This window comes from Camelus ferus, chromosome 35 (assembly GCF_009834535.1).
Source record: "Camelus ferus isolate YT-003-E chromosome 35, BCGSAC_Cfer_1.0, whole genome shotgun sequence".
Classification (NCBI taxonomy): domain Eukaryota; kingdom Metazoa; phylum Chordata; class Mammalia; order Artiodactyla; family Camelidae; genus Camelus; species Camelus ferus.
In genome coordinates, this window is record NC_045730.1 from 18,517,464 (window position 1) to 18,536,393 (window position 18,930).

The 18,930-nt window shown below is 44.8% G+C and overlaps 1 protein-coding gene across 21 annotated transcripts in view; it reads left to right on the top strand.

Moving 5' to 3' along the window:
* The window catches only part of SVIL (supervillin), a 215,277-nt gene that overhangs the window by 157,981 nt on the left and 38,366 nt on the right, over positions 1–18,930 (top strand). For 14 of the 21 annotated variants that reach the window (XM_032473608.1, XM_032473601.1, XM_032473605.1 and 11 more), the window contains 7 exons: positions 587–682; positions 2,377–2,620; positions 3,053–3,629; positions 4,443–4,665; positions 13,285–13,414; positions 17,162–17,209; positions 17,761–17,838. In XM_032473608.1, the coding sequence (XP_032329499.1) occupies positions 587–682; positions 2,377–2,620; positions 3,053–3,629; positions 4,443–4,665; positions 13,285–13,414; positions 17,162–17,209; positions 17,761–17,838 (1,396 nt within the window). The remainder of the gene's footprint in view (positions 1–586; positions 683–2,376; positions 2,621–3,052; positions 3,630–4,442; positions 4,666–13,284; positions 13,415–17,161; positions 17,210–17,760; positions 17,839–18,930) is intronic. The other 7 variants (XM_032473599.1, XM_032473616.1, XM_032473609.1 and 4 more) reach the window with 5 other exon arrangements.

Here is an 18,930-nt window from a genome sequence, read left to right on the forward strand (position 1 = left end):
TCTTGTTTTCATTAGGAACTCTTAGCAAGTCAGGTTTGTTGTTTTTTGGGTTTTTTTTTTAATATCTGGGTGGCTGTTGTGAAATAAGAAGCAACCACCCCTGGGAGCAAAACAGTAAATATAAGCAAAAGTGTTTCCTGTTCAGACTCACTGAATGTGCTTTGTCGTGCTTATATAGTATATGAGGACCCTGAATCTTTATAAAAATAGCTCAGAAAACCTTCTAAAACACAGGCTTAATCTACTACTTTACTGGTGGTTAAAATTTCCTCTTTTTTTTTTTAAGCTTGGAGGGGTGTGTGTGTGTGTGTTTTTTAACCAAGACACTTATTTGAAATATTCTAAATCCTTTCCAAGCTCAAAAAACCTATCCTTTTCCATTTGCTTTGGGTTCTCTCTGTCTCTTATTTTCTACATTTTTAATTGCCTTTCAAGTTCTTTTGTGAATTTTCCAAAGTAATTAGCCAATGATTTGGTTACAATGCTTTTTGATTTCATGTGTCTGAATTGAAAACTGTGCTTTCCTTAATGCTTCTTTTCTTCTCTCTCCTTATGAATGTTCCATCTTTGGCAATTGCTTTTAAAGTGAACCTCTCCCTGCTCCGTGCTCTGTGGCCAACCGCCCCGTAAAGGCAAGACTTCCTAGGGTCACTGTAGCTAAGAGCCCCGCGCAGCCCGCCAGGTACTGGACTGCAGTCGCTGCGTGCCGCGCTGAGCGCAGGTGCACAGCAGCAGATGTGTCTCACGATCCTGAGTGCCTGTCACTTGTCTGACAAGCAGGTCTGCAGTGAGTCCCTCCGGGGACTGTGCAGCACTGGTCCCAGTGCAAGACACGGGCCTTCACGCAGGGCTGCGTGCGACAGCATTCCGCCCACCTGCTTCCATCGTGTCTTGGAACTCGGATCATACTAACACACTCACCCCATTGGTGCTGTTTCTGTTTTTCATAATCGTTGTCATCCCTAAAAACTTTCATCCTTCATCTTAAATACTAGCACTTGATTAACCAAAAAATAGGGTGTTAATTTGAATGTTGAAATTCTGATAACACTCAGTTTTTTTTAACAGTTGTAGACGTAAATACTTGTTAAAAACAACCCTGTTTCTAAGGGATCGAGACACAATGCTGTTATTTAGGGGGATTGGGACAATAACAATTTATAATGTCTGAATTTGGATGTTTTACTATTAGACTTTAATGTGGTGTTTAAAAATTATGTCCTTAAGGCATGTAAATATTCCCTCTATTTTACTGTTAGGGGCCAAAGCACAGAGGCTAAAAATAAGATTAAGAGAAGTAAAATGACAGTGCAGAAATAAAGCTGGCATCGCCCAGAAGCCGAGCTGTCTTTGGAGAAGCGAGTCACCATCACACCTAGTTCTAGCTCAGGAAAGGTCCAGGACTCAGGCTGGCATTACTGCCATCCTCACTGCACCCCAGAACACTGGCACTGCTCCTTTGTCTGGGGCAAGCCGTGGAGTGCTGATTAATTGGAGTCAAGGCAGAATATACTTTTCACTGGGTTGGAGACTCAGATTTGCTAGTAGCAGAAGGTACCGTGTCTTAGACCTTCCAAGCTCCACAGGGACCGGGTAACTAGAACCTTCTCCTCTACCTAGAAGTTGGAAGGATTTATCAGTGCCCAGTGGTTCCTTCCTGACATTTTCAAGTTATCAGGAATTTCAGATTTAAGTATCTTTTAGGAAATAGGTAGAAACCCCTGAGAGAATTTTTACAATTAAAGCATTTGTGTTGGAGATAAAGTTGTTGATAGAATGACTGCATTGTTTCTTAATTATTTAAACTGGAATAAACTATAATGGGAAAGAAGTTTTTAAAAAGGAATATAGATATATGCATATATATATATATATATGACCAAATCACTATGCTGTACACCTGAAACTAACACAACATTGTAAATTAACTCTACTTCAATTAAAAAGGATAATAAAAATAAAAGAAAATGTAAGGACCACCTTCTGAACCACACATTGAGATGTCTAAATACACCATCAGAAACAGCCAAGGGCTCCTATTTGAGCCTTTATTTGTTGTTGATACTAACAATACGACTTCTCTGTAAGATAAGGTATATCCAAACTGACTTTAATTCCTTACATAGGAAATTCAATTTTCAGAAATAATTCCGAGCAGAAAATCTGCTCTTTGTGACATGGTCAATGCGAGGGTCCCCCCCTTCTCTGCTCCATCTTGTTAATAGCTAACCAGCTGCCCACACCTGTCTTAAATAGGGGTAGGAAAATATAAGCCCCCGTTGCAATTGAGGTGACACTTTGCAGCCAGTTAACACACAGGGAGCGGTGGGCTTGCGTCTCCCTCCTTGTGCGTGGGTGACCTTTCCTCCCTTTCAGGTTGCAGGCGTCTGCTCAGCAGAAGGCGTTAGCCAGAGACCAGGCAAACGAGGGCGAAGGCTGTGCTGAGCCAGGGGAACCTGATTCCTCCACTCTGAGCCTCGCGGAGAAGCTGGCCTTGTTTAACAGACTGTCCCAGCCAGTCTCCAAAGCGATCTCTACGCGGAACAGATTAGACGTGAGACAGAGGAGGATGAACGCTCGCTATCAGACCCAGCCGGTCACGCTTGGAGAGGTGGAACAGGTGGGTGCCCTGTGATCGGGCTCCAGTTTGCACGGATATGCTTAAGGGAGCACAGTGTTTGTCTGGGGTTAGTGATGTCGTGAAGGTGATCTCCCTGTAAACCATGCAGCCTGTAGATTATTTGGTAATAAGTCATTCCTAAGGAGGATTGCCATGCCAAAAATGTTTCTCTTTTCTTACTCTCATCATTGCTGAGATGATCTGGACTTGAGTCCATTTTGGGGCAAAAAATAGGATGCACGACCTGCTTTTCACCCAGCTGGTTTTTTTAATGAGATGCATTACACAGCTATTTCTAGGATCTCTTTCTCACCAGGAGAAGTAGCAAAACTGCCCTAAATGCCGTCTCTCCATCCATGTCAATCTACACAAGGAGATTTACATAGGCAGTATTTTTAAATCCACTTTTTCCTTTTGAACTGTTCCTTCCAGGTACAAAGTGGGAAGCTCATTCCCTTCTCACCCCCTGTGAACACATCTGTGTCCACCATGGCATCTGCTGTCACTCCAATGTACGCAGGGAGTCTTCGGACAAAGCCATCAGTGGATGATAGCTCCAGTGCCACTGAGCATAAATTTCTGTCTTCGATAGAAAATTCAGACTCTCCAGTGAGAAGCATCTTGAAATCCCAAGCCAGGCAGCCTTCGGTAGACGGTGGTGGGAGCAAAGGACTATTGAGAGAATTTGAAGAGATGGAAAGCAAGGGTGTCTTGACCGGTGGAGTCGTTGGGGTTACAAAGTACGAGTCCTTTGCAGAAGCAGAGCCGTCCTGCCCCACCCTTAGCGGAGTCCGGGAAGGGGACAGTCCTAAAGAAGCCATGTACACTGTTCCGAGAAAGGGAAGCCTGGAGTTCACTCACCCTCCCATTGCCCATCTTGGTGATGAAATGGAGGAATTTTCCACTGCAAGAAGCACCATGCAAGGGAGCCCAGACTCCAAGCACAGGCAGCTCTTTGAAGAGAAGGTGGACTTAGAGGGTGTCACGAAGAGGAAGTTTTCGCTGAGAGGTAACTTACCACTGTTGCTTTGGTTTCTGCTTGATGGGCAGCCGGGGTTTGTGATTGTCTTTAACTGAATTGTGAAGGCAGTTTATAATAAGTATTCAGGTTTGATTGACAGTCCAGTGCGAATCCTTCTCTCGCCAGCATTCTCTTCCCCTTGAATCTGACTCATTCAGGGACTAATCAGTGTTTCTACCATCCAAATACCTGAAGCACTTTTGCACATCTTGATGTGGGTTTTTGATGGCTTTGGCCACACTAACTCACGTTAGAGCCCTGTGAACTGCCAGCTCTGTTGGCCCCTTTTATAAACTGATGGCTCCGAATGTCTGGGGCTGGGTAAGCACAGGGAGTAAGAACTTGAAGCCTGTCTCTGCAGTTTAGATTCTTTTACATCTCTCTTATGCAGACGAGCAAGTTGTACTGCCGGGAACTTTCATTCTCTTTCTGCATTTACATAAAATGATAGCGCGTAAGTTACAGTAGTGGCTTTTGAGTAAAGCACATTTGAAATGTCAAAGTATTGTTTTGGAGGAGTGGAGACATTCTGTCATGTAGAGTTCAGGCTGACTTCCTGTGTCCTGCCCGTAGGAAGAGATCAGTGGTCATAAAACTGGGTGGAGCCACCCACTGGGAAGTTTGGTTTTCCCAGAGACTATATAGCAATGCCCCAGATTTGCAGGAATCCAGGTGGGCTGGGTAACCTGCCATGTGCCCACGGATTGAACTCCAAGTGCGGGATTGTCGGCGGCGGGGTGAATGGCTTGAAGAATGTCTGCTTGGAGGAGTAAGTGCTGACGCTGCTCCTTTCCTTCCCAGAAGCAGAGTTCGGGGAGCCCACTTCTGAGCAGACAGGCGCAGCTGCTGGGAAGACCGTTGCTCAAACTGCAACCCCCATGTCCTGGAAGCAGCCTGACCCCTCGGAACAGCTGGAGAAGCACCACAGGAGTCCGTGTGCCATGTTTGCAGCTGGAGAGATCAAAGTACCAGCAGTGGAGGGCATCCTTGACTCCCCCAGCAAAACCATGTCCATTAAAGAGAGGTAACAAATGAGCGTGGTGATTGACAAGAATTCTACTGGGGGTCGGGGGTGGGAGCAGAGCTTATATCTTAAAAGAAAAAAAAAAAAAAAAAACAAGCGAGAGAGCTGAGTAATGGGCAGAGAGATGAAGTCATGACTCCAGCTGCATAAGCCAATGTGCTGTTCACCTGGAGGAGTGCTGGGAAGTCAGGCTGTTGGAAAGTGAACTGCGTGTACCCGGTGTCTAGTTTGGTGACACTAGTTCAAAATTCAGATGAAGAAACAAACAGAAACAGACTTCTGCTTGCTTTTGTGTGTGGTTCTGTTTCCTTTTCTTTTTTTTTTTTTTTTAATTGATTGTTTTTCCTTTCATAGTTTGTTTTTTGTGCTGTGGTCAAGAAATTTTTGTGAAATCCAAGGTCACTAGCTTTTCTCCTATGTTTTCTTTTAGAGGTTTTATATATAAGCTTGGCTCTTACACTCAAGTCTATGATCCATTTTAAGTTAATTTTTTTTAATGGAGGTACTGGGGATGGAACCCAGGACCCCATGCATGCTAAGGATGTGTGCTACCAGCCACTTGTATTCTTTTTTATACTACGTTCTTTGACCAGCCAGTGATGGGGGCAGGGATCTTAGCTCTTTCCCCTTCAGATACACCTGGCTTGAAATTGGATGCAGCTGCACACACAACTGCCTAGGTGAAATATGTGTAGAGGGAATGGAGATAAATTCTTATTTAGGATGTAAGTCCTTGGGATTCAAATCTAAATTTTGTTTATTTTATGAAAAGTAAAATGGATGACTTTTCTGCACTGCATTTAGAAATTTCATATCGGGTAATAGCTATGAAAGACTACATTTGAGTATTAAATAACACTGTAACCTCATTTCATTCAAAAAATAATGGAGGATTGAGAGGCTGTACTTAAAGGGGACAGAGACAAAGAATCAGAGTGAAATATCTGGGGTTGTATTTTCCTTGTCAGCCTTTAGCAGAAATGTAAGTGACAGGAAGCCTGGGTGAAGACAGTTCTTGTCAGTTTCCCAGTTTGACTGGCAGAATTCTTCCCGCTTGTTCTTCATGGCTTCACTCACCTGGACCCCTCCTGAGTTACCTCTACCATTCAGGAGTTTTCTTGCACTGCCTGGCACTGACCTCTCCTGTTTTTCATCTAAGTCCATTTCCAGCTACGTAAAATGATGCATCAAACTGCGATGAAAACTCTTCATTCAGTTTTTCAAGCCAAACTTTTGAATAATACTCATAAAATATTAAATAGATGGAGACTTTTTCAACCAACAAATCAAGAAGACTATTAAAGCTTTTTTTTTCCCCGCTTTTGCTTATTTAAAATTCATAGTACACAGTTGTACCAGACTGAGGAGGTACAGGTGCTGGAGATGAAGGGAGGGGCTAAGTAGAAGTGATGCTTGAATCAGGGAAGCTGTTTGGCCTATTCTGGCATGAAGTCCTCCTCCACGGAAACCCAGCTCAAAGAGGGCTGATCCCAGAGACCCAACTTTTTTTAAATTGAAGTATAGTTGGTTTACAATACTGTGTTAGTTTCAGGTGTACAGCAGAGTGATTCAGTTATATTTTTTTCAGATTCTTTTCCATGATAGGTTATTATAAAATAATGAGTATAGTTCCCTGTGCTATACAGTGAATCTTTGTTGTTTATTTGATATACAGTGGTGTGTATCTACTAATCCCAAACTCCTAATTTATCCCTCCCCTCACTTTCCCCTTTGGTAACTGTAAGTTTGTTTTCTATGTCTGTGAGTCTGTTTCTATTTTCTAAATAAGTTCATTTGTGCCACTTTTTAAGGTTCCACATATAAGTGATGATATATATTTGTCTTTCTCTGACTTACTTCACTTAGTATGATAATCTCTAGGTCCATCCATGTTGCTGTAAGTGGCATTATTTCATTCTTTTCATGGCTGAGTAGTATTCCATTACACATTCCATACATATATGTACATCACATCTGCTTTATCCAATCATCTGTCGATGGGCATTTAGGTTGCTTCGTTATCTTGGCTGTTGTAAATAGTGCTGCTGTAAACATTGGGGTGTATGTATCTTTTTGAGTTAGAGTTTTCATCTTTTCTGGATATATGCCCAGAAGTGGGATTGCTGGGTCATAGAGTAGTTCTATTTTTAGTTTTTTAAGGAAACTTCATACTATTTTCCATAGTAGATGTACCAACCTACTTTCCCACCTACAGCATAGGAGGGCTCCCTTTTCTCCACATCCTCCAGAGACTCACCTGTTGACAACTGATTAGACGAGAAAGAAGAGATAGCATTTAAGGGAATCAAAGATAAATATCACTTATACACAAATTCTGATGTTTTATACATCAGAAAACATTCCTGGGATAAAATTCCAACAGAAAATACTAATTACTCCCTTTTTCTCAAAGGCTTTTCAAGAGATTCCCCATCTCTGGGTATATTCTGTCTCTCGGGCCAGAATGAAGACGTTTTGTGTCTGTCCGCCCTGCAGCCGTTCTTGGTTCACTTGCCTGTTTTTAGTGAATTTTAGTTTCTATCTTTCTGAAAGCAGTTTTGATCCCACCGTAAAATTCTAATTTTTTTAAAAAACATGAGATGCTATAAAGGTACAACTTCCTAACCTGGGCTCCGTGGATTGTCTGAGGAGGTGAAGAATGGGTGTGAGTTTGCTGTGAACATCCTGGAAGGGCGTTCAAATCTGACTCTGTACACACAGGTCTTCTGACTGTTGGGAGACAGTGTTTCTCACAGATCCAAGGGACCCCTGACCTCAGTCTGCCCAGAACCACAGCTGTTCAGTTTATCTGTTAAACTATACGTTTAAAAAAGGATGAGGGACATTTTATTTAGCATCTATGTTTGTAATTAATTCTGCTAAGACACAATCTGTTGCCAGAGATCTTTTCCCCCTTACTCAGTAGTTCTTGTGTTTGTATTTGCTGAAATCACAAAGCTAAAAGCTACATACTTTTACAGTCCATCCATAGCTTTTCCCTAAGTGGGGGAGGGGGGCTCAGATTCCTTCCTTCTTTTAAAATAAAATCCTGAAGCTTGACTATTTCAAATAAGAATGCTCATTGCTTATTTATTTGGGCTTTGCTTTTTTGAGGAGATATATAAAATTGAACTTTAAAACCTCATTCTGATTCCTCTGACTGCCTCGTTTCACCAAAGGAGAGGTTTGACTCCGGTGAACAGAACCCACCCCAGGGGCGGGGCTTTAGCTCTTCCCCTCGGTACATGTGGCAGTGCATCCTGTGTTCAGATGAGTGTTCTAACATCTAATTTGTGTGTTCTCACCAGGAGAAACTGGTTAGAGGACAGAAATCCTAGCTGGACAGCAGTGCTAGGCAGATTCCACTCTCCTCCAATACTGATTCTCTCAATTCACATGTTCTTGGTGTGGCTGGTTTCACATATCACGTCCATGTTTTAGATTCTTAACAAGTAGAGACTGGACTTTATGTCAGTTTCTTTCATCATGTCTTCTGACAGCCACCACCTGGGATGCGATGTCGCCTTCTTGACGTCATCCATCTGCCTCCTGCTCTGGACTTGAGTCTGTTAAGCCCTCCACGCTGAGGGTCCCCGAGGGTCCTCTACTGCCCACAGCATTTCCCCTGTACTTCCTCACTCAGTGCTGCAGACAGCCAATATTGTCCCCCTTCCGTAGATAAAAACTAAGTCTTAAACAAGTGTAGCAACTGAGATATTATAGGGAATCCTCCATCCATGCCTCTTGGAGAACATGTTTGACGCTCAGGGAAACATCTGAAAGATCCTTTTCTTTTTTCCCCTTTTCTGACATCTGGAATGTCAAGTTTGAATCATAACTGGCCCAAAATTTAGGATGCAATCTGCTTTTCCCACTGGATTGGTAAAACCACTGTTTCCTAACTGCCTACATGATTTAGGTTTAAATTGTCTCTTGTGGGGAGCTTCTTTGAGGAGCCCGGTAAATGAAATACATTTTCTGTTACTTAGGGATAAAACCTCTAGAAGTATATTAAGCTTTTAGATCTCACTTCCGCAGTTATTGAAATAACAGCATCTGAGCTTTCATTTTGGGGGAGAAGATTACAAAAAAAGGCAAAAGAGCCTAAGGATGTGCTTGAACTCCCAGGAATTTTGAAGAAGCCGCCATGCCTCAGCCAGCCTCTCTTAAAGGGCCAGGCTGGGGTCCAGCCGTGTTCCCTGCCAGCCCCACCATCCACTCAGCCAGACTCCAGGCTCTTACTTGCAGCTGGGAGACTTCAGCCACTAGAGGGCCTTTTTCTTAATGGAGGAATTAGGGACAGAGGTGTCTTTCTCCTTTGCTGCCTCTTTTTCTGATCTTTGACCTGTCATCATTTGAAAGATGTTTGGTGCATTCCTCCAGCCTACAAACCAGCCAAGGCCAAGATCCAGTCGAAGTCGTAATCCTAAGTGCTGTTCAGCCATATCTGTGTGATGCCTGGGATTCTCTGAAATGAGGGGACATTTTTAAAGGAGGAACAAAAAAAATGTACTGAAACTTGGGGGAATGCAGTTTGCCTGCCCCGTATTTGGCCCAGCCCTGACTGCCGTGAGCCTGCAGAACTTGCTGTCCTCAAGCAGGGCCCCCAAATCAGTGCAGCTGTAACCACCCGCCTTGGGCCAGCAACCCCTGTTGGAAAAGTGTAGGCTGTGGCTGGAGGGGTACCATTTCCCCAGTGGCCTGGCAGGCACACAATGTGGTGGCCCCGGGCCCGGCCTAGGGGTGAATAATGCCTGAGGGTGAACAACCCCTCACTGGTTCTCAGCCTCAGACTAAGCAGATGCCCAGGCTTTCAACATCAGAGCCCTGCAAATAGCACTTGGACTTGGCAGGTGTTAAAAGCGCTGACAGTTGTTTGAATTGCATAGGCAGTAATTTATATTACATGCAGGACCAGACGTTGGCTCCCCCGCCCTCTGCTGCGCAAGGCGGTCTGCAGAGAGTCAGGAGGGTCCTGAGGTTGCAGAAGAGAAGGCATTTGGAAAGATCTCCTGCCTCCTCAGCTGGTTGAACACCAAGTCAGAAATCTAAAGGGGCAGGAATAATACGTGTACGTTTCAGCACGTGCTATGTTTAAGTTTTCCGTCACACTCTGCAGGCCAGGGCTGGGTTTCAATACCATCTGAGCTCAATTGAAGCACAGTTTCTTCCATACTATTTTGGTTACTCTGTTATCTTTGGAAGTTCCTGCTGAGGACCCAGCCAGCACGTCTAGAAGCAAGGTTTTTGAAATGGAAGAATTCTTTGTAGGCCATCCCAGGGTGGGGGAAGTTATTTTAAAAAAAAATACGATGCCATTCCTAAAACATGAGGGCAAAAGTGCTCCTGGTCAGCTAACGGATAACTAATGAAATAAGCCAGGACGCTGGGAGGGGGGCAGGAAGTGCCCGGGGTGGCCTCATAGCTCCCTGTCCCACTGACACACAGCGTGACCACAGTGCATGACACTGGCCTGGATGTGCACCCTGCCTTGTCTGTCTCATTGGGAATAACGCTGTCCGGTTTCTTGGAGGTTGCTGTGCAGGTCAGCAGAGTACAAGGTGGACCATAACATGATTACAGATCCACACTCTGCCTTTTTCTAGGTCAGTTTTCCATTCCTCCAAGCAGCCAGCCACCAGGGCAGTCACGTGATTATTTAGATGAAGGTGTCACTGCTCTAGACTTCAGGGAGCTGATTTTTGAGAATATTCTTAAAGACTGTAGCCCATTATTTTTTCATAAACCCCACTCACGAGGCTGTGTTTGATTTTTAAAATTTCCCCCAAATCATTTGGAATCAAATATGATTCTAAAAAGGTAGACAGCCCAAATGAGTAACTACCAGTCTAGGTCAAGGGTGAGGTAAAAGACAGAGCTGGTTCTGAAACCGGTTTGTCAGGAGAATATCAACGAGATGAACGAGTCTCCGTTCACAGGAGGATGGATCGGAAGCACTTCTTCCTTTGGGTGTCCAAGCACTGGCTCACTTACTTTTTGAAAGTCTACTTTCTAGATGCTTCGAAAGCTCTCCTGCAGCAAACAAATACTAATTCTTTTCAGGCTCTGATTGTATTCAATTATTTTTTTCCTGTTAGAATGAAACTGACTCATTCAGAATACTTGGAGGAAAGATAAATCATGGTCCTTATATAATCTGACATTCACATGGAAACACTTAAAGGAACTTAGAATTTGTTTCCAAGTACATGAACTAGCCCTGGCAGCATGCAGAGTATTGTCAGTGTCACAGATTATAGAATTTAGGGCTGAATGAAACCAAGTGGGGTCTGTCTTAGATGTAAGATTCTGACTCTGATTTTCAGTGTGAGTTTTTCCCCCACCATCAAGCAATTCTCCGACGACACCAGCCAGGTGTCCTACAGCTCCATCTAATTCCGGCGCTGTCTTACTTGGGGACAGCGTCAGCTCCCACAGGTTAAGGGCTCAATCCTACAGGACTTTCCACAGTTCTTCAGATACCAGTTACAAGTCCAGGTTGGTACTTGTGCCTCTGATCTACCAACTGGCTATAGATGGCAGGTTCCAACAACTTTCTCCTCGGATTCAATTAATTTGCAAGAGTGGCTCACAGAACTCAGAGAAATGCTTTTACTTACAAGATCTCAAGTTTCCTATAAAAGCATATAAGTCAGAAACAGCCAGACAGAAGAGAAGAACAGGGTGAAGTATGAGGAAGGGCTGTGAAGGTTTCATGCCCTCTCCAGGTGCGCCAGTCTCCCCAAATCTCCACGAGTTCACCAGCCCAAGAACTCCCTGAACTGTGTCCTTTGGGTTTTTTTTTTTTTAAGAGGTTCCTTTACACAGGCATGATTGAGTTTAATCACCAATGCCCAGTGATTTGATTAATCTCCAGCTCCCTTCTCCTCCCTGGAGATCAGGGGTTGGGACTGAAAGTTCCTGTTGATTCCCCTGGCATCCAGCCCCCATCCTTAGGTGCTTCCAAAAGTCACCTTGTTCAGATAAGACACCTTCATCACTCTCATCATTTAGAAAATTCCAAAAGGTTTAGGAGCTCTGTGCCAGGAAAGGTGACAAAGACCAAATATATATTTATTGTAAACCACAGTATCACAGATAAATGAGGCAGCATGATACTAGTTTTGGAGAATGGACATTTGGGTCTTATGTGCTGTCACAGAGCAGAAAAGAAGGGAAGGAAAAGAAAGAGACTGGTAAGGGGATGGGTCCAGAGTCTGAAGCCACTGTCACCCCTTGGGGAGTTATTCGTACCTGACTTTCCATTATTTGAGTGAATGAACAGACAAGTGCACACTCTGATGCAATGTGCGAATTTGTAGATGTACGTGGATTCTTAAGTGCTGCAAAGTTTGCTTTCTTATTGGCTTAGCTAAACTTTTATTGGGGACTATGATGTATTTCATCCCGTCTCCAATTCAGATGTTTGATGAAGTCAGGACACTCTGGAGAAGGGCCCTCAGAGAACGTCTAGTTCAGTTCCCATTATGACCAATAAGAAGAGGAGACCAGGTCACCTGAGGAGTTAACCAGTCAAACTACCACTGATACATTGCTGAAAAATACACTCCTTATGGATGTGCCTTCATGAATGTTTAAAAGACCCAGCCCACCAGGATCAGCGGCCAGAGAAAGGGGTCTAAGCATTTTTTTGCCCTGATCTTTGCGTTGTTTGGGCACCAGCTCCAATGAGTTCAATGATCATCCTTTTTGAGCCTTTTATCATCCCTGTGTTTGCCCAACTTAAATGCCCAGGACCTCTTCATTCATTGTAATTAACTAAAATAGCCTCACGTCCACGAGAATAACCTTTCACAGATTATAACACCCAGGCAGCATTCTATCAAGTCACACCATAGCTGAACTAAAGCAGGTTAGGTAAAAACTTCAGTTAATCAGATTCTTTTTTTTTTTTTTTTGGTATATAGCTTTCCCCTGGGGAAAGTTGAAGTGATAATTTTTTTTAATGGGTTTGTAGAGAAGTTTCTGTATTAAGAAGACAGATTGGAAAGACCGAGCTCATTCAAAGGAAAAGAACAGAGCTTAGAATACAGGAAGAGAAACAATCTTAAACATCAGCTTTTACCTGTAATTAAAATGATGATATTCAGAGACCGTCAGTGTTTTATAGCTTTAAAATTCTAAACCCATTTCTGCTATGTTTTCTGCAAGTAAATCCTATCCTGCTTTGGTTAAATGTTAAGTCATCAAATGACCGGAAGGGGTCACTAGAAGACATTTTTCTCTGGGGACGTTTACTTTTATCTCTTTCATGCTCTCAGCCCAAAGGCAAGTGAAAAACAGAGTTATTCTTTGGTAGAATGATGTTGCCTCTTTTATCTGGCAAGTCAGATTTCAGCTTTGCATTTCAACTAACTTTAAGACTTTTGGGGCCCCCTGAGAAAATGCAGTCATCCATGTAATGCAACCTATGTCGTATAATGATCTGTATTACTTTTCCAGATATACTTTCTTCAGAATAAATGACACTCAGAAAGGTTAAAATTAGGCAGCTGGGGTCATTTATTAGCCAAAGGGCTCTGACTTATCTGAATTGTGGTTCTGTTACAAGCGAGAGTTGGGGCTGATCTCATCTTGGTCGGCATGCCCTCCCCGTAGGTTAGCACTGTTGAAGAAGAGTGGAGAGGAAGACTGGAGAAACAGACTGACCAGAAAGCAGGAGTATGGGAAGGCGTCGGTCACCAGCGGCCTGTGCATCCAGGAGACGGAACAGTCTCTCAAGAAGAAGGTAATGTTGCCCCCGCTAGGACAAAGCACCGTAACTAACACCACGCTTGGGAGTGTGTGACCTCGGCAAGCATGCATGGCTGAACGACCCGGTGAAGTGTCAGCCCTCCCTTGACATTAGGGTCCCCACTTAAAGTCTGTCCCACAGCGGCTTCAGCTGATCACCAGGTGGAGCCTTGGGATGTCGCAGAACCGGGAACAGCACCACACGCGAAATGCCTGGGCAAGCACTTCCTCGCTTTGGAAGTGTGCACTTTTACTTTGACTTAAAACCTTTTTTAATGAAGTCTGACTTTACAATGTCATAATAACCTTGTCACGATGTTATAACAGCCTTTCTAATGAAAAACTGCAATTGACCCCTGCCCGTTTGTAAGTTGCATGTAAAATATGGGCTTAACAGTCCTCTGCCGAGATTTAAAACATGAGGACACAAGACAAGGACATCATTGTGGTCAGCGAGCACTTATTTAATAATTGAAGGCATGTTTCCCCATGAGCAGGTATGCCTTTTTTTGAGGAAGTGCAGTAAAGATGTTACAGGTTTCAAGAAAATTAAGTAATACGTTGTTACCAATTCTGGCAAGCCTTTTGGATGCCAGGGTATTGATGAGTTGTTAAATTGCTAATGTAACGATGACCAGCTTTTGACTGGTTAGTGCACACTCTCAAAGCCTATGGTGACTTTCCTGCCCCTTGACCGTGGTGGCAAATGCACTTGCTGGCTGGCGGCAGAGTGGATGCTAGGACACATCCTGGCCTGCTTCTAGGCTCAAAAGTCTTCAAACCAAAAGGAAAAAAAAAAATGCTCCCAACCAGGTGATCCCCTGGGCCCCTTCTAGTTCTAAAACAATTCAGTAAGCATCTGCGGAAGAGAGAGATGTGTGTGACCGCTGTGCATTGAGAAACTTACATGAAAAGGGGATGTGCCCGTAGGGCTGTGAGGAGGGAGTGTGGACACTTTGTGGGTGGTACTTCTGTACTGTCATAGGTTACATTGGAACAGCAGTTTGAATTTATTTTTTGAGACATACATGACGTTAGAGATAAGGACTGAAGACATTTAATTCTCAGGTGTTTGTAAAGTTCTCAAATATACTTGGATATGAAAGAGTGTATGTGTGAAATTTTGATTTCAAGAGTTAAATTCTAAAGTGAAAGAAAACTGGGCCCCTCGAATAATTTAGCCCCATTTCCCATAAACTTTATTTAAAAGGGTCTTGACATTGGTTCACAAGTAACTTTAGCGCTTACCGCTTGGTCATTTTGAAAGATACAAAGAAACCTGCCCCAGCAGCTGGCAATCCCCTGTGGGCAGGGAAGAGTGAAAGTGCGAAGCACAAAGCCAGACTGATCCTCGGGAGTGGTGGGACGGACTTACAGTGCACTCCCCGCTTAGGAGACACGGATCACCTGAGGCTGTGAGAACCGGGTGGCTCTGAGCAGCGGATAAGATCAGAACTGCCTTAACACGAGGCTGGCGTTAGGAGGCACGAGCTCGGAGAAGGTGACTGCGTTGCCCCTGGGGTGGGACCTCCATCAGCAGAAGCGCTGGCCTGAGCGACGTCTCAGGCTCCTGGACGCCGCAGACTTTGTGGCAACATTGAACTCACCCTTCCCGCTCCCACTTGTGACCTACTTCACTTTGGCCCAAGACAGTAAGCTCTTTGAAGTTAAAATAAGCCGATCTATTTCGGCTTTTGTAGCAGGAATTGGGAAGTCGCAAGTTCTGTTGAGGTCACGTGGTTTTCACGTGGCCTCTGCTAAGCCCTTGGCTTCGTGTCTTCCCAAGGGCGGCCAGTGTATTTCAGTCACCTCTTCATTGCGCTCAGATGGGGTCAGTGAGGCACCTTGAACCTGTTCTGCCTTAAGACAGTCCTCAGACAGCTGAGGGGTGCTTGAGACGTGGCCAGGGCTTGCTGGGTGTCGGAATGCTGCTCTGCACAAGGACGGGCATTCACGACACGTGGTGCGGGCAGATCCCGGGCTGGATCACGCCAGGGGAGCAAGCTCTGGAACCTTCCATCTTTTCCCCCGAGGGAAGGGAGCCAGACTTACAGTCAGGTCATCACTTCCTGCACCATTTCTGAATTCATCAAAGACACATATCTGTGGTTACCCAACATTTTACAAGCTTTTGTGTATGGTAAGCTTTTGTGTATGTCTATGGTAAGCAGAGGCCTAATGGTTTCAGCCTGTGAGGATGCAGAGGAGGCAGGAAATGGGGACAGGACACAATAGAAATCCCGTCCCCCGTGAGAGTCTGTGCTATCCCATAAAAACATCATGTGAGCCACGCAAGTGATTACAGATTGTCACGTAGCCACATTTTTTAAAAAATGAAAAGGATGTCTTGAAAATCTAAAACTATTTTTGTTTCATCAAAGGGTTGTCCACAAACAAAGGAAACTTTTGGTGCTCTAACTGGCATCCTATTTGGGGTCCAATAGGGTAAGAAGACATTCTTTTGGCCCACAAATAGATTTGGGGAACCAAGTTTGAGTTTTCCGTTCCCCACTAAAGAAGTCAATCATGTCTCAAGGACCGTGTAACTTAGCATCAGGGCCTTGCTTTCCAGAGTCACCCCCCACAGTCCGAATCGATGGTTTGGGGCATAAGAGTGCTGGTCGCTTATCTCGCTGGCTCTGTCACTTCCCGCAGCAAGCAGTTTGGGTTCTTTCTCTCTGCCTGGCCATCCCTCCTCCCTTCCTCCTGTTCTTGGCTTAGTCTAGGGCAGTGCTAACCTGACTGACACATTCTTGCTTTTGTAGTGTACGTAGTTAGTTCTAAAGATGGCACCACCGGTTGGTTTGTAGATTCGGCCGGCTCTCACCGCGGGGAATGTGTGCACTTCAGCAAGGTCCGTGGACAGTTTCCTTCAGAGGAACTCATCCCGTCCCAAGAATGAGAGAAATGATACGAAAGAAAATTTGAAGGAAAGGATTTGGCAGGAGACTCTGTTCCAACTAAATTGCAGTTATATATATTTTCACCAAATAAGTGTTTTAAATTCCAGCCCCATTTTTAAAAATAATTTTATGTTTTCATTGCTATTTTTTTTAGAAGTCGTTTTTTAACCCATTTTATTTTTTTTATTAAAAAAAAATTTTTTAACAGAGGCCCTGAGGGTTGACCCCAGGACCTCGTGCATGCTAAGCACATGCCCTGCCACTGAGCTCTCCCCTCCCCGCCTCCAACCCATTTTGACTTTATTCAATATTAAGGCAGAGACAGCAACTCCCATGTCCTTCCATCAAGATAATCATCCAGTGTTTCAGACTTTTTCCAGGAAATACAGAGTATAGAGTTTGCTGTTCCAACCCCAAGTCTCTGTCTGAGTCCCAGGTTAGGATTTGATACCCGACTGTGGCTCAGTAGCAGTAGCCGGTCAGTGAATCAAGCTAAGAACTATGATGTCCCCAGAACAAGTCCTTGAAACTCCTAGGAGGGTGCACTGCCGCACTCACGTCCCGATTGCCTGCTATTGTTGAAATTCCAAATCACAATTCAAGAGAATGAAGTGAATAGAAGGAACCAGGGCAAGAGGGGGTTACTCTCCAGATTAAAGAGGAGTGTCCAGCTGAACTGACGGGCTTGAGTTTCCCTGGGGGTCGTGCCACCGGCTGTGTGGGCATGTGCATGCATCTCCTGGGACCCCGCACAGAAACTCTGACATGACTGTGTTGACGCCCTGACTCAACCCTACTCTTCCAGCCTCTGCAATGTCTCCTGTTTGTTTTAACCTTAGGAAGAAGGAGGATTTTCAGATGATAATGACATTTCTAACCTGCTTTGGGTAAGCCTGCCTCTTAATGTAGGTCTCCCCCAGATGACACCGGAGTCATCCCTCGCCCCGTGTAGCTCTCCTCCTTGACAGCTCCCTTTGGGGCTCCTCTCTGTCTGGTTTTCTTATTCCGAGGCGAGATGCTGCTTTATCCAGAGTGGAGAGCTATCCTGTTTCCTTAAACTTGGTTTCACTCCTATAATGAAAAAAACTTTAAAAGCTTTAAAGTGAATGTTTTCTGTTACAAAGTTAAAACTGTCCATGGAAGTCTGGGCCCCCCTTTCTGTAACTGAATAGCTTTTGTAAATTGCAGCAATCTCACCAGGAACTCAGTTACTGCCCAGAACTGACTGGGGTCTATTTATGGTGCTTGTGTGGGGATTTAGTTTCACATCCTCAAAGAAATAAACAAATAGGAAGGGCTCTCTTGGAAAGAGAATTGAAATTGCAATGAGTTCGTTATCTTTCTGTTAGAGAAATCCTTGTTTTCGTCTGTCCCCCTCCCTGCCCCACTCTGATAAATCTCCTCTTTCCACCTCTAATCCTCTTGCTTTGCTCTGTAGGAACCTGTCTATGCTTCTACTTATTCTCCTGCTCTTCCTGCCGCCCATAAACACCTGTCTTTTGTATCTATTAATCAGGTGAGGAAACGCTTACGCATATTGAGCCTCATTGCAATTTCCCAGCAGCAGGGAGGAGCTCGTTTCGTTTGGGGAAAGGAGCTCCTTTGCTGCATTTCTGTGTGTGTGCGCGCACGCGCGCGTGTGTGAAGGTAATCACGTCTTCACATGTTTAGGGTCAGTCGCCCGCATCGCGTCCTTGGCTCAGACCTCTAGGCAGACCCGATGGTGTTAATTAGTCTCACATTCATGGAAGTGGTTGAAGACGGAAGTTCCCCTCTTTGATCTCCAAGCTTTACATCCTAAGTTGAGTCAGGAGCCCAAGAAGAACCCCGGGGTATTCCTCGCCCCAGCTCAGTAACCGTAGTATCTTGGGTACCTGGATGAAGTCGGAGGATGTGGTGGAGGCTTGGAAGTGGGGGTGTGGAAGGAGGAAGAGGCAGTTCTGGCGTGAGCTGACGGCAGTGGTGAGGTTGACATGAGAAACCTCAGCCCTCCTTACCCTCCTCCGTCCTCGCTGCACCCCGTCAGAACCCCACCCGAGAGGGGAGACCTGGCCTGGGATGAGTAATTCTGTTGGTGCATAATAATACATGATGATTGTTTAAAGCTAGAAAATATAAGGGACCATTTTGTGTTCCCCTTGGAATGTCCCTGGAATCCAAACAGCTATAAAACATGGCTGCATTCGCTTTACCACGAGCCCCAGGTTCTCCTCTTCCTATGTCTGTAGGACCTGGTCAGTCCCTCCCCTCTTAGGACCTCTGGGACCACGACTCCAACTGTACCATTCCTTTAGGACTAGTGGTGACAGTGCAGGTGTTTGAGAGGCACATGGTGTCAGATGTGGAATCCACAGACTGCAGCCAGAGGGAGGGGTCTGGTGTGGGTCCTCCTGGCTTCATCTTGCTTCTTCACAAATGGGAACTGCCCGTGTCCTCTCTCTAAGGTGGCCTTTTCCCTCACTCTCCTTGGCCCCTTTCCTCTGACATTACACAGGTCTGTGAGAGCCCAGCCCCACATCGCTAGCTGGTGTTCACCCCCAAAAAGAGGCTCAAATCTGCAGCAAACCTGCTGCTCCATCATTAAGGGGGGGGGGGATGAGTTGCTTCT